We start from the raw sequence: 16051 nt of genomic DNA, 5'->3' as shown, positions 1-16051 counted from the left end.
AGAATACAGGTAATAAAAAGGAAAAACATAAATATTATAGCAAAGGTGGCACTTAGTTGCAGATAATGGGTCAGATGGCTGCCTTCTTCTGGCTCTCTAAATTTACATGTAACTAATGTTCTCAGAATTATACACAAACTTTCCTCCTCTAAAGTAATGGGTGCTCACCATAAGCAAGTCATGCTTCTTGTCCAACCCATGCCCCTTCCTATTCCAGCAGCAGCAATAGAAGCAATATAATGAACTTGCTTGCTGGATTTTGAGTTTTTAACAGGATATTAAGATTTCTGCATCTTTGCTGAACTGAAATTTACCTAGACTTCTTTCAGCTAAGCTGTTTTTTCCGTTTCCATTTGATTACCTACTGCTAGGCCAGCTGGTTTCCACCTTGTCTCATATGCAGTCTCTCTTAATGTTCTCTTAATTTGCAATATATAATACAGCTTTCTTAGTAGTGCTTCTTAGGGGCTTAGGTCCAGCTGAGAAACAACTTTGTATCTTTCGAAGAATGCTGCATTTATGCACACGATGTGATTTTTACTTCATTGTTAGCATTTGCTTACTACTTCTCCTGTATTCCCAGGACCTCAGGCTGCAACCCTTTTATCCAGCCTTGAATATCTGTGTTCAAATACTTAGGAGTAGCCCCATGATGCACCCCTTTGTGCCAATGAATCTTGCAGGAGCACAGGTAGTAAAATTTGGGCATGCACCTGTATAGGAACACTGGAGTTCTTTTACCCAGGGGATGAAAACTGGCATTTGAAATTTATCTATGACACATTTGAAGATACCCTTTAAACTCCTGAAAGGCTTTTCTTGCCTGGTATCCAGTGAAAACAAAAATAATGTAGTATGTGGGTCAATGTATGATTTCCTGTAACTTCTGAATCTGTGGCCTGATTTAACTGAAATCTGACAAGACAGAAGTTTTGCCAGTATGAAGTGTCAAATAGGAATTAAAAATGAAGTTCTGTTGACAACATTCCGGTAGTGTGACTTGCAGCCATTTGGCCCAAGCCAAATTCTGACTTCAGTATGCCCTAAGCAAAAGGCTTTGTAAGCACCCCTGAGGTAGGTCCAGCCCTGGTCATATAAGAGGGATGATCAGGGTCTTGCCAGCAGCTCTCAAAGCTGATTTCTCCATCCTTGCCAGAGCACTACACCTAATTTCTCTGGTACAGTGCAGCCTGAGCCCTGCCTCTGCTGCCTTGCCTACTCTTTCCCAGGCACACTGCTTCTGCTTGGGTGGAAATCTGTACAAGTGAACTGCTGATGCAATGTTCTAGATGTGATGGAAGGGGGAGACACAATCACACACAGTTTCTATAACAGATCAGTGCCAGCTGGACACAAAGGATAAAAAGTGTGAATGGGGCAGTTGGCAGATCTCTTAAATCAATGATAGGCTCTGTGCTGAGATTCACAACTTCCTTCTGTGCCTTCCCATGCATTTGTGAGCCTCTTAGACTGGGCTTTTCCTCTGTGCTTTCTTGCCAAGGGAAGGTTTCAGTGAAGAACCTGTATTAGCAATCCCAAAGTTCCCAGAGAATTAAGAAAGGCAGACAAAATTGCCTAGGGAATAAAGAAGGGAAGTGTACAACCTGAAGAGGACAAAGTGCCATCAGCATCTCCGACTATGATATGGAAGATGAAAATAGGACAGGCAAAACAGATGTAACATAAGCTATATCCACTGTACCAGCTCCATCTGTGATGTAACCAAGCACACAATCTCAGCCCATGCATGGTCACACTCCTCTACCAAAGACCTGCAGCTGGCTTTTCTCTTTTAAAGTATGCCCTACCACCAGGACAGAAATTGTCATGTCTGCAGCCATTGATGGGCTTGCAGCTCCTGCCAGAGTCAAATGGAGCAGAAAGATATTTATTTACTTTAGTAGCCATAAGAGCATTTTAGAAATTACTGCTGAATGAAAGAACAGCCATTTGGAACTTGGGGTTTTTTTTTTGCTTAGACAGAGGTTAAAAAAAAAAAGTCTGACAGTCCTATTCCAAAGTTCAAAGACAAATATTCTGTTGCAAAAGGTAGCTCTACTCCCTCAGATCCATTAACTATTTCCAGTTGTACCCTGTGTTCTATTGAAATATTTGCTTACATGCACACTTACAGTCAGTGAGCATAAGAATGATTAACTGTACTGTCTTGTAAAAACTTAATAACACCATTTAGATAATAGCAAAAGAGCTATTGTCTTCCTGACTCCAGTCTAAGGTCTACACAGTACTATGTGAAAACATACAGGAAAATAAGGCCTTCGATGTGATGCATGTACACTTAAGGACCCAGCACATTTCTCCTCCTGTATCAATTAAGTAAAACATGTAAAACAGAATGCCATTGCTAGCCATGACTGAAGTGACAGTACATGAGATCCTGTGTTATATGTGTAGATGTAGAGGTACTTCTTATATCCTTGGGCTGATCTGTCACTTCATGGGAATCTTTTCTTGCTTGCAATTGGATTAAGGCAGTATGCTCCTATTAGTGAAACTATTACTTAACTGCTAGGATTGCAGCTTTCTCAGATCTTGATCTTATCCGCACCCATACTACTTTTCTGATGTGCAGTTGATGGTTGATTTTTTTTTTTTTTTTTTTTTTTTTACATAACCTATACAGTACCACTAGAATTTGGGTTGCATGGTTGCATGCCATGAGGTGTCTGGAAGCTGTGCTGACTGCCATGCATGGGGCACAGCAGGAATCTCACAAGCTGGTATTATTTACAAACATTCTGCAGGGGGAAGATTGGCTCAACTATCAGGCTGTTACCAGGAGTCCTATAAATATAATTTTAGGACACTGAAGACCATATCAAAACTGTCACAGGCATGTGACAAGGTAAGTCCCAGACCCAGGATAAATTCACTTAACATTGTCAAAGTTGTTCAAAACAGCTTGGTATATCTGACCTAGGACCTGCTGGTGCAGCACCGCAGACCTATGACTGGGTCCTTGGTAGCAGGCTCACAGACTTTTACAGTCTTCTTTTTTTTTGGCCTGCTCATCTTCTGATCTCTCTACCCTTAAGTTATGGTTTCTAGACACCACTATCTTCACTTACGAACATGCAGAAGGTTATGTCCTTGTCATGTCATGTGAGTGCTTGCCAGACTGGGATTGTTCATGGTTTGCCGTTGGGCATTTCGATGTGGAACAGCGATCACTGTCTTGTCTATGTCTGCCTTTCAAATGTTCCTCAACTAGGCTTTTTCTGGGAGACCTGCCAGATAAGGCCTTCATCATCTTCAGTCATAACAAGCAATGACCCTAAAACATGCTTACTGGCTTCCTGGCACCAATATAAGACCCAGGCCTCAGACTGCTATACTGCAGACACTCCTGCCCACTGGTGAGATGTCTTTCCAGTCTTTGTCATGGTGTCAGTTCAAGACCCATTTGTACATGCTTGCTCCTAAGAGCAACAATGGTGTTGTGAACATGAAGAGTAATGATAAGTATGGAGCAGAGTCTGCTGGCTGTCATAAAATCTTGGTGCTCACATCCTTGGAGAGGCTTGCTTTGTGGGACATCCTTTGCTGAGTCAAAGGTTACAGGCCCAGGTTAACATCTGTCCGCTTGCCTCCCTTTACTGGAGTAAGGTTTTTCCAGTATGGAAGGAAATCCTTTTCAGGTGCACAGGCTGGATAGGCTGCCGAAGTGTTGTAAGATAATCATATTGTGCTTCTTATTCACACCACTTTCAGCCTACTCCCATCAACAAACTTAATCTCTCGGGAGGGCAGGGGTAAGCTAGCTTTGGCTGTGAACACCCTGCATCACAGCCAGGTCTGCCCTGGTTAGTACAGCTGTGGATACTGCTCCTTAGCCTACAGCTACAGCTTCCCTCTTGTGTCCAGTAATCTGCTGCTTCTGTTCTGCCCTGGGTTGATCCTGCTCAGGAACATCGTTGCATGCCCTCGGAAGCAAGTGCACACGCAGACATTGGACCAAGTATCTTATCTACAGAGAAGAGAGCAAGAAAAACACAGGCAGGGAGTGTTTCCATTCCAGGTAATCTTCAGTCAAGTACTGAATCTCTGATTACACGTCAAGCTAACTTTATCAAACTTTACTGTAATGTACTGAACAAATTTCCTGGGATAGGAAGCCTTGTGGCTGACCTCTGTCAGTAGCTCACAGCCTGTTTAGGAACCCTAAGGTAACAAGTAAGGTAACCATCAACAGAGCTTTGAAGAGAGCTTTGTCTGACCTAGGATTGATACGATTGGGAAATATCTATACACTTTCTCATCCTGACATTCTCACTCAGCTGATGTGGCCTCCCTCTACATTTCTGGTGGACAGTTACCATGCACATCAGAAGCTACCATAATCTGGCTTGCTTTCACCAATGTCTGAGAACAGCCTCTCTTCTGGTAGACTGGCCACAGTGGCTGGCTAGCACCACTCCCAAGGCAGCGGAGTCTGCTTACAGCCTCACTGGGAGCTTCTGCTGGAAAAGACTGCTTGCCTAGTGGCAAATGCTGCCAAGAACTAGCACACAGAACACTGGCACAAGCTTTTGGCAAAGGAGAGGTGCAAATGACATCTTAACAGTAAACAAGATTATTCAGCAGGGTATTGGCTGACCTCAGATTTGAAAGGTGCACTCCATGAGGGAGCCACCTAGAAAAAGACACTGTTCCATAGGTTTTCTGTGTTACAGTCTTAGAAAGAAGTGAAAGAGCAGTCTAAGCCACTACCCTGCTATGGTGTCTGTTCAGAGAATGAACATATTACACACCATTATTCATTTGATAGAGATGCTTAGCTGTGTGCCAGACCATCTTTGGCCTTGTAAGCTGTTTCCTGCAAGCATACACTCCCTTGGCCATGGTGCCCAGATGTGGACCAATGGTAGCACAGTCATCATTGTTCTGATAAGTGTAAATATTCATGATAATTAAATTCCCCCTCTCATGAGTCAACTAAGGGTCAACAGTTGCAGCAGGTGACTACTATCAGGAGCATCCTTAGATACAGTGTCCCAAAAAATTGATTTTCTAGAGTCCATGACACCATTTTAGGGACCATACAGACATACAAGCCTGTCTAACCTGGAGAGAAGCTCAGTGTCCGCAGCCAAAATGTTCACTGGAAAGAAGTAGGAACAAACAGTGATAAACTATGCCAGTTCAAACTCTTGCTGCTACCAGGTTCTCCAGAAGTAACTTACTGCTTTAGCCAGAGAAGCAGACTGTTGAAGTGACAGTGAAGCATGCAAGCTGTGAGCACAGCATCTTCAAGATGAAGGTCAAAAGCTCCAGATAGGAAATGTCAGCAAGTTTTCCTTTTCCAAGAAGGCAACTTGTTGCCCTCCACATCCCTGTTACGACACAAAAGGATCCTGCCTCCTTGTTCTTTACTTACTTTTCCAGCTCTGAGGAATTAAATGAAGCCTGTTTAAAGTTCAGGTTGTAACTAAGACCTTGTTTGCTCCAAAACCACCAACTCTACATAAGTTTCTTGTTCTGAAAACCTCTGGACTGTAAAAGCAGATACTAAGGGAGAATGAGCACTACAGAAATGATACTTCAGAGTATATGAAGGGTAGGATAGCCATCATTAGCATTCACCTTTCCAGAGGCTGCCTTCTCAGCACTTACTGCTCCACATTTCCTCAATGTCAACCAAAAAATCCCTACTAGACTGGTACTTCAGGTTTGATCACAAGATCATTAATAAGTAACTATTAAATCAGCAGGCTCCTGGGTTATTAATAAACACTTCCCTCTTCTGAATGCAGTGGAAGTTGACAATACAGCACTCATTTACAGCAGAGCTGCTTCTACCATGTTCTTGCTCCATGTGCTCTGGCTTCCTGTGATCATTATGATATGGTAAATTGGCTGCCTTCCATGAAATCCCCATATCCCAAAATAACCATGATCACTTGACCTTTTCAGGTTCATGAACACCGATTCTTCCTCCTTGGCAGTCCTCAGGCAAAACACAACCTGTGCTTTTCACATGTGCTTTGCAGATCTAAAACTTCATTCAGAGGCTTTTTCAAAGTTACAAGGCCAAAGACTACTGCATCCATGCTAAAGAACTGGCATACTTTATTACTTCTTCATTTATTTGTTAGCATTAATACTTGCCTGCATTTGCTTCTCAGCTATATTGTTTGTATAAGCAGGGACTGAAAATCTGCTTGCTTTACAATTATGGCACAGCTTCTGCACAGGAGCACAATACTGAAGACTTCATTCAGTCCGTGCTGCCCGGGCCCATAACATGCATAATTCACTCACCCTAAAGTGTGCATGAGTCAGCCCAGCAATAATGGGAGGATGCATTACAAATCCACATAGCCAGGCAGCATCCAGCCCTTGCTGATGTCACAGCTTGTCACAGTTAATCCATCCATACAACCAGCCAGCATGACACATGCGCAAAAAGAAGGACGGGTATGAATCTTTGTGGTTTAGGAATAAACTGGCTTCAAAAATGCAAAATGCATCCTCTGTTATTTATTGGAAATCACTGCCTCTTCCACAAGCTGGCGAGGAGGCTGTGCATTCAGCTGAATCTTTTTCTTTTTTTAAATACATAAAAATAGAATTGACTTTGATTTATACAGCATCTTAATTACCTTCTTTCCTTTTTGAAATCAGCGTTATTTGAGCTTCACCTTGCAAAGCAACTCACAAAATCTTTGTTGTGATCTGGCTAAAACTCACATGCATAGAAGTGTAAGCAAACAATGAATGCTTTCAAGCTGATGCTAATCACGGCCTATGATTTTCCATTTCTTACTCAGCCTGCTTTTGTGAGCACAGCCTCAGTCCTTTCAGCAATGAGCGTGCTGTGTGTGGGGGGACGAGAGGCAGACAAAGCATCAACAGCTTCCTGTGCCAAGGTGAGTTAGCTTGCTAGGAATATCGTTAGACTGTTGTGTCTTGTCTCCCCCCTCCCCTCACTCCCTCCCTTTTAAAACAAATTCAAGATGTAAAAGGGGAAACAGGCTACAAAAGCGTAGCAATCTAGGCAAAAGCTATAAGGTATTTCAGTGTCTTGCCTCTCCGAACACGCAAACACATCCAATCAGATCATCTAGGCATGGATAATTTTGACTGTTGTGAGATCTTGTTGTGATCGCTTGTTGAGATCCGTTGTATCTACACTCATTCACAAAGAGAAGTAATGAAATAACAATAAGGCAAATCCAGTAGTAGAAAATGCTTTTTCACTAATTGTTCACTACAAATTCAAAGGCTCAGTCAGTGCCTGAAAAGCAGGCTCAGTCTATATAGTGAGTAGGCTCACTGTATGTGAGCTGGGCTGCTACAGGACACCTTTCTTTCTGATTGAGTTTGATGTATGGAAGTGATTTCCTCCTGCATAACACATGGCTCTATGTATAATATTCATTGTAGTTTTATACTGTTCTTGATGATGCAACTCCAAATAATGTCATCTATAAGGAAAAGTTTTAGAAAGAGGGGATAGGGAGACTAAATCCAAAATGAAGATTAAAGGGTGACTTTTGAGATGCACAAGGAAAAGGAATGATAACCAAGTGCTAAAACTTACTTGCTTCAAGCACATAACTCTTTTCGGCACTGCCTGGGAGAGCTGTCACTGAACTTTTCTTTCCAAGCAGCAACAGAACTGTTCTCTGTATGCATCCAGCATTCTAATTCAAGCACCCAGCCTAATACCGCACCTTCAGTAACAAGTCTCCATGGTACGTGGCTTCATTTCACAGTACTGTTACTGTCACTCCTTCATTTTCACATCTTTATTTTCTGTTTATGCTCATTCTATTCTTTTGCCTGTTAGTCCTATGTGGAAATATAGTCCAAAAGTAAGTGAATCCAATTATAGCACAGGACATGGCTTATTTACTGTTGTATTATAACAACAAGGAGTTGGAATGGTTGCCCTTCCTGCTGCCAAATATGCAAGAAGAACCAAATTCAACAATGCTCTACTTAGTCTGCTCTGTACATCTTGCAAGCACCCAGGATCATCATAGATTCCACAAACATACTGCAACTGGACCTGAAATGTTGCATTAATGCACGCTGTGTTACTTTCATGAGGTGTCTAACTTTTTCCATCTTACATTCTCAAAACTTGTTTCCACTTGGTGAGATCTGTATTGAGAGGCATCTAACAGGACAACTAACGAATGGTCTAAGAAGAGAAAGACATGGAGCCAAGCACTGCAGGTGTAGTGATTTGCAGCCAGACTTCTCAGCTGATGTACTTCTCTAAAAAGTACAGATAGCACATGGTGTCTGACGAAGTCCAGCTGCTCCTGGATATATTTGCATGGCAGATGTACTTTCAGGTGTGTCTTTCTATATTAATCATTGCCTGCCCACAGGCAACTGTATGTCTAACTTGAATATATCACTTATTTGCAAAACAAAAATTAGAAGAGCTTCACTAAATGATACCACGTTAATTTCCTAATATTTTACTGATGTTTAATTGATGGTGAAAAAGCACAATGAATGTGTCATCCACTGTCTTGCTCCTATCTTGCAGAATTTTTGGGATGAGTGGTTTCTGAATACTTCAGAACTAACAAAAGAGCGCTATAACCCAATACTGGAAAGAGCAGCACTTCAAATGGCATCCCAGTGTCTGTTTTTTGCTCTTGAATGTAAAACATAGCAAAACCTCTTACAATTAAGGAGGTAAAACCAATTAATAGCATCTATAGGGAGTTTTCAATGAGATGCAAACCTGCATGTCTATAAACTGAAAGCTGATCTATTCCAAACCTGGTTTTGGCATTACAATTCAGGCTAGTGATGTATTATTAAATACAGCAGTGACAGCTCTTCCACTCCATGAGTCTTCATGTCATCTATAATCCTTTTTTCTTCTTTCTTCCCCCATCCCAAACAGTTTCCACTAATATGAAAAATACCTCCCTTTTCAGCATAAAAGTGCATTACATTCTGTTCTTATGAAACAGGAAAATTTACCTCACAATGCAGTAAGAAACTCTATTTTATTTGTACACAGAAATGGGTTTTGAATATCCAGTTAGGATTACGCATGAATGCAAGGAATGGGCAAAGAAGCTTCAGTATTCCTGAGAGACAATCCTTGCTACAGTAAATTCACCACTTAAGATTTACAAATATCAGTGGTAATGTTCATCCTAAACCAATCAATAAGCAGGCTTTGGTACCACAGTTCTGGCTGTTCAGGGATGAAACAACAGGCAGTTTTGTTTACCAGGCAAACAAGCTCATGCATTTCACACTCAATGGCAGTGGCAGGTACGTAAAGTCTTCCTAGACATTAAGATTCCCTCCATGATGTATTTTAATAAAAATACTTTTTTCAGAGGACACAACTCCATTAATAACCATAGACAGCTCAACACTGTGTGTAAGGACAGTTCCACACATTAAATCCCATTTAATACATTATTTTTTTGTTTAATTCAAGTTAAGTATACAAAACCCTTCACAAAAAAAGTGAAACTGATAAAGCTAAGTCAGAACTGCACTTCTAGTTGATCCCCATGCACTGCAACTGCTCTATTAAATAAAATAGCAGGGATGAGTAAGAAGGCAGAGATTACCACCAGCCCCTGCAATATAATGATTTTAAGCTTATCTTCCACCTGTGATTACACTCTACAGGACAAAGATTTTTTTCCAGAGCTACTGTTTATATATGTTATCTCACTGTAAACACCATTGGAGTAATAGCATTGGACAGACACAAACCATAAATACAGAATTTCTAATCTACTCTTGTAGAAAGCTGTGCTCCTGGGGAACTGTGCTACTGTGTGCTGATAAGAAATCAGTTGTGGAGCTACTGCAGCTACTTTGTGCCTCTGGTAAGTGCTGATCAATTGTTTCTGTTTGTAATGGGAAACAGAACGAGGGATGCATAGTAAAGGATGGTCTTACTCTGTTTTGAATAGATGCATTTGCACTGAACCTGCAGATTTCAAAGGTTTCTCCTGCAGCAGGGACTACAGAAGATTTTTTTTTTAAAAAAAAAGCTAATCAATAACATGTCGCTTCCCTCCCACATACACATAATTTTCAGCTGTGCTGGACACTTGCAACAGCTAGAGAAGGACTGTCAGGGATAGCACATAGAGGTTTTTAAAGAGTAGGTGCTTATTTTTAGTTCTCTCATCTTTCCTATTAAATAGCAATAAAATGTATGCCTTTTAAGCACATCACCTGGTCACTATGGTATAAAGACAAACTGTAGACTAATTGAGGCTTGAGGGCATTTCAAATAATTCAGACATCAGTCTTAAGTGTTTTTTATGATTCGCTGAATTTATGAACTTCAAACACTTGCACAGAAGGAAGAACAAGGCTATTTGTCGTATGTACTTTTGAATATTTGATGTTATTGATAGTAGCCCTGTAAACAAACACTTTTAACTATGGTTCTGTGATTCTATGATTAATTTTCCCTGTATGATTAATATTCCCTGTAATATTAATTCAGTGTTATTTCTTTAAGCATATAATTAGGTTACTGGATATGAATTGTATGTAGTAATGTTGTGAATTATTCTGAGATCTTTGAAATTCTCAAGTAAGTGTGTCAACAAAGCCAAATATGTTTCATATGTTTACAGCATTTATTTCACAAATACCACCAGGTAGATTTTGCTTTTAACCTTTTGCAGTTCTTACTCCAGTTAATACTAGGCATCTGTTTATAAGGATAAATAGTAAGTCACACAAAGGAAAATCATCTGTAAACTCTCAATTATTGGTCAACGGTCTTTTCTTTTTTAATGTAGTTTCTATTGTTGATGATAGATGTTTCATTGTAGCATGTCTTTTGGTTATTTTGGCCAATTACCATTGTTTGTTAAATACACAACTGAGCATGTGACATGGAAACACAGTTCTTCTAAAACTGAGTCCTGCCTTGTTAGTGTCAGTGGAACTCAACCAGGATGCCAGGGGCTGCACACTCAGAATTATTGCTGGCCTGAAGCCTTGATGAATTGCTTCATGCTATGTAGTGTGGATTAGGATCCCTATAATTAAAGCAGTGATGAACCTTCTGCTATCAATACTTTTGTATGTTAAGTAAAGCTTATTCATCATAAAATGTAGTTTCTCCAAAATTAGATTATTTTCACAACTCCTAGAGACAGAATAAGAGACTGCTTCATTTTGTCAGGTTTTTTTCCCATGTGGAATTGTCCTGTCCAGACATATTCAGCCCCACTTGAATGGTGCTGTGCCTAAACAGTGTTCATGTATCTCAAAATTATGATTTGAATTTTTTTTTTAGATTTCAGAAAGCACTATTTTTAGGCTAGCCTGAGCCACAACAAAGTTAAAACCGACTCTATATGGTAGGGGTCAAGTTATAATGCAAACATCCTGTGGTACCTTTACGAGCCTGATATTAGGAAAAATGCTGTGGAGAGAAATGCAGAGGTTTCTTTGGGGGGAAAAAAAAAACCAAAAACCCCAACAAGGTAAGTGGGGCAAAACCCAATTATTTTGCAAATTCCAGGACTGCAAATACTAGACAGAAGTTGCACAGTTTGCAAATACTGGAAACATGCTCTAAAGGAGGACAGAGTAGCCAACCTTACTTTGGTCTTGAAGCAGATGGCTTGAACATTTTAAGAGGTCATTAGAGAAGATGACTCTTGGTTCTAAGAATTATGTAGTAAAATGGATGAAAGAACAAATTTGAGAGACTGAGTTCAAGTCACTTTATCTTACAGGCCTGAAAAGAAATCAACAGAAGCAATAAAGCCATTTTCTATTCTGTGGTGCACAAGACTAAACAGACACACTATTTTACTGCCACCAGTGTACAAAATTCATTATGCAAATTAAGTGCAACTGCTTCCCTTTTATTCTTAGAGCTACCTTGGGAATGGCAAAAGAACAGGAATGCTTGACAAGACTTTCTACAGGGAAGGGGCAAGAAAGAGGATGTTACTAAGAATTAAATGACCACCTTTAACTTTTGGGATTAGAATGTCACAACTACTGTCACCAAGTTTGAGTTCTTGATAACAGCCAGTAGTTTTACGAATCTATGACTAGTTGAGCACAGAGGTGATATGTGCTTCCTCTTCTGTTCCACCTTCGTGTTGGTGTTTTGACTTTTCACTTCCGTAATTGTCAACTTTTCTTTTTATTTTTAAAAAGCAGCAAACAACTTTTTGTGCTGGGATAAAAGACAATGTTGTAACCTGGCCCTCTGTAGACATGCTTGTGCACAGCACCCCCCTGCAAGCACTCCTGCTGGCAGGAAAGGAGGCACCATGTTTGTCTATCCAGCAACACAGTCTTTTTCAGACCTTGCACTTCCCACCTCAGATTCTTATTGCATGCATGTTCATGTTCTTCCTTGGCTGAGAAACATACTTCCTCATCCCTTAACTTCTAGGCCAACTGAACACAGTTCCTGGGAGACCTGGCCTTCTGCTCCAACTGTTAATCTACACCGCTTAGTAACCATTAAACATAAACTATCACCTTTGTCAAGAAGAAGAAATGGATGATTATTTATCATTTGGACAGGTCTGCACCTATCCAAAGAGCTGAGACGGGACTCAGTCACTTACATACCTCACAAGAATGAACAGACAGTCAGTCTTTGTTCTGCTGATCTGCCTACATTTTACAGTCTTCTGTTTACAGAAGCAACAACAGATCTTGTGATCTGAACGTGCTGACGTGTAGAAATGGAACTCTGACCTCCAACAGTCCCATCCTATGTGCTGAGCAGCACAGTACTTATTCCAGCCCACAAAATGCTCAAATCTCAGGCAACATTGCAGTTCCATTCTTATACCTTGAAAACGCAAAATCAAAAGCTAGTGCTATATGAGGATGCATAAACCAGGTCAAATCTCAGATGAGAAGCAGCTTCAAAGGTCAGAGATGTACTAGCCTGAACTCAGCATAATTTTTGGATCAGCGTTAGTTAATTAATAATCTTACACATTATTTAAACTCAAATCCTCAGTGAGTGCTGCACATATATCAAGTTTTCAGAGCGGTACAAGTGGCAACACACTACCAAGCAGCAAGCTCAAGATTCCATAATTACCCATTCTTCCCTTGAGGAATACTTAGCTAATAATTATCCTTTATGCAAATAGAGCAAAGCCTGACTGAAGACGTTCATTCATTCCAACGTGCAAAAACAGAGCCGAACGTTCCTGTCAAAAAGCTATCCAGGTAAGAGATTTGCCTGCCCTCCCACACCTCTGAGCTCAGGTTTTATTCATTCTTTGCCTGTTTGCAAAGGTGCAAAACTGTCTCTTTTCAGTCAGTTTGCAAACTGGTGATGCTTTTTAAATTCTGTCATTATTCTGTTTCTCATAAATATTAATTATAAGGTAGATACTGGGCAAAGGTTTGTAAAACACATAGCCAGCTGCAATTGGTATGAAAATAATCTTTCCTGCAAACCCTGATTTGGGAGTTCAAGACCAGCCATTTGGTTAGTTTTTATTTGTAGTTAAGAAAAGTGGCCTATATGATGCTTGTCTGGTTCTCAAAGTATAAATTATTATTAAAACTGAGCATGTTCTTAGTAATTAAATATGAAAGAATGTTTCCAAAGTATTGTCCTCATTGCCTGTTGTAAACCCAAGATATCACAGAAGGCAACAGGAAAAAACATGAGAATGTGACTCAACAAACTCCAGCAAAACCACAGGGCAGAAAACAGCATAGTGTTTAGCTCTGTGGCTGGTGACTAAGGTCTTGGAAAGCTGTCTTGGAAGATTTTTTTAAAAATCAGACCTTCACTTTGGACCAGCTACCTTTCCCAAAGCAAGAAGTCTGATATTTAGGAATATTCTTTGACCCCACAGAAAATATCTTTTTAGTGGTCATGCCCTAGGACTCTCCAGAAGAGTAACGCTGCCTTGCCTTCAAGTGCACGCCAATATTTTGACGAGCACGTTCTGGAACCCCTGAAAAAAACCAGCCCCTGGAGGAACAGTGAAACTGCTTGATCATTTATTTCCAAGGTCTGATCATTCCCAACAATGATCTGATGGGCCAGCCTTTAACAACAGCTGCTGGCTGGCTGTGTGAGTTCTGCTGTAGCCTGCTCGTCACCTCTGGGACTGTTACATGTCATGGTTGTCATCTTACCCAGTGGGACACTGCACTGAGAGTCCTTGGGAAAATATGAATTGAACCACAGCTGCTGGCAAATGCAGGCATTTGAAAAGGAGCCTAACTTGGCTTGGAAATCCTAGATCAATCTATAGCTGTACGTAGAAGTTGTGAATTGGAGATTTTAATTAGAAACACACAAATCTAAAAGACTGCTTGACTCTTAGAGTAACTTCTTAGTATAGCAGTGTTAATTTGTAGAGGATTTAAGACTAATGTTCTGCCTTTTCTGACTCACAGAGACCAATAAACTGTAATATTTTTTCCTCTTTCAATTTTGCATTAGCACAACATTGAAACTTAATGGGAAAATGCTTTGAAGCCACAGTCCTTTTCCCAAATTTAGTAAAAAACTAAGCTCATGAAGTTTCACATGATATTTCTAAAAAGCACTGCAACATTCTTTGCCTATAGCCTGAAAGCTTGCGAGGTCAGTGCTCAGGTCAGTCAGTTAAATAAAGGGTTTTGGTTGCTGGCACGTTGCTGAAGCCTGCTTCCAAGTACATCTAGGTCTTGATGCTCTAAAGCTGAAAATACAATAGCTTATGCAAGACAAAGAGAAATACCATTTCACTTGTTCTGTCACTTGATCCTTCTAAAAATCATAGGTTATGTTGACATTTCTAAGTAATTCTGCACAACAAAACAGATTAATAAATCAAAGTAGTAGGTGCTAAAGCAGCATTGTACCGTATGGTATGCATTTCAGGGGATTTTATTTCAGACCAGTCAGGTTGCACAGACTAAATGTCCTCACCACATCTGTTCAAATTTACCCAAAGAACCAATTGCTGGCTCAGGACTTTATGCTACCATAAAGGGTCGAGTGCACTGGGGCAGAGCTTCTGGGTTACTTTCCACTGAAAAAGTGTCTGGTTTGCAAGCCTAACATGTCTCTGTACATTGAATCTATGCACTGTAAACGAGGCTAACCAGGGATTTTTTTCAAAACTGTGTTATGCTCAAAACCAGAATAGTAATGTAGTCATAGCCATGAGAGACCAAGAGAGGTTTCTTATAGGCAGAAAATGTTGCTAGTATGAAAGATGAGTAACATGAACAGTTTAATCAACATCTATATGTGTTTTAAATCAAATGCTTAGCCAAACTGTCTCTCATGTTTTTTCTGTATTTATGCAACAAAAATACAGTGGAACTTCAGGTGATAAATACAAAACCTGCTCTACCACATTAGATTTTTAGCTGATTTTCCATAGTTCGAACATAAAGAAAATTGCATCACCTGGCTCAAACTAAAGGGCTCTATCCTAAATTAACACTCGCAATCACTATTTCTGCAAGAGTGAGTGATTCTAGCATACAGTTGTGATATAGTCAGACTTCTGTCCTGAATACAGCATTTAAGAGACCTTAGCATAAAGAAGCAGGCTCACCCTGCCTACTCGCTCTTGGACTTCCTAGAGATACAGCTTCAGATTTTCTGGTGGACAATCATAATGGGAAGACAAAAGGATGCATCAGAATAAAGTTTTTTGGGGCTGTGCCGTTTCACAACAAGAACAACTCAACTAGCCAGAATGGTTATATGTGTACCAGCAGAAACTCCTTGCCAAGGAATCTGCAAAGAGAAATCCCACTCACCATGTTGTGATGGATGTTTCCTCCCCTTCAGAGAGATCCCGTCAGGTCAGTGGCATGGTGAAAAGACAGAAAGGTGGGACTAGGGCCAGCTGGAAAGTTAGCAGTTTGTTTGACTTGAATGGTTCTTTGCTCTGTTTCTCCTTTTCACAAGAGAAAGTCACTGCATTTAATGTGAAAGAATGGGTGGTTCAGGCACTGGTTCTGCTCAAGCAGGGGAAAAAAAATTAAAAGCTTTTTGGTTTTGCTTATATGGTCAAGGACAACTTGAAAAAACTTAACTGTGAAGATTCCAAACATCAAA

The 16051-nt window shown here is 40.3% G+C and overlaps 2 protein-coding genes across 10 annotated transcripts in view; one reads left to right on the top strand and one right to left on the bottom strand.

Annotated features, from left to right (window-relative positions):
* Positions 1-16051, bottom strand: part of IDUA (alpha-L-iduronidase) — a 48222-nt gene that overhangs the window by 15822 nt on the left and 16349 nt on the right. The gene's annotated exons all lie outside the window — the stretch shown is intronic.
* Positions 1-16051, top strand: part of SLC26A1 (solute carrier family 26 member 1) — a 37292-nt gene that overhangs the window by 12250 nt on the left and 8991 nt on the right. The window contains exons 3-5 of one of the 5 annotated variants that reach the window (XM_055698638.1): positions 6792-6890; positions 9763-9845; positions 13119-13197. Coding sequence is in view for 1 of the 5 variants with exons in the window: in XM_027816153.2 (XP_027671954.1) it covers positions 13109-13174; positions 14831-14834 (70 nt within the window). In the remaining 4 variants the exon portion in view is untranslated. The other 4 variants (XM_027816151.2, XM_005446864.4, XM_027816153.2 and 1 more) reach the window with 4 other exon arrangements.

This window comes from Falco cherrug, chromosome Z (assembly GCF_023634085.1).
Source record: "Falco cherrug isolate bFalChe1 chromosome Z, bFalChe1.pri, whole genome shotgun sequence".
In the NCBI taxonomy this organism is placed as follows: domain Eukaryota; kingdom Metazoa; phylum Chordata; class Aves; order Falconiformes; family Falconidae; genus Falco; species Falco cherrug.
The sequence above is the reverse complement of the archived record's forward strand: the minus strand, read 5'-3'. Positions and strand labels throughout refer to the sequence as shown.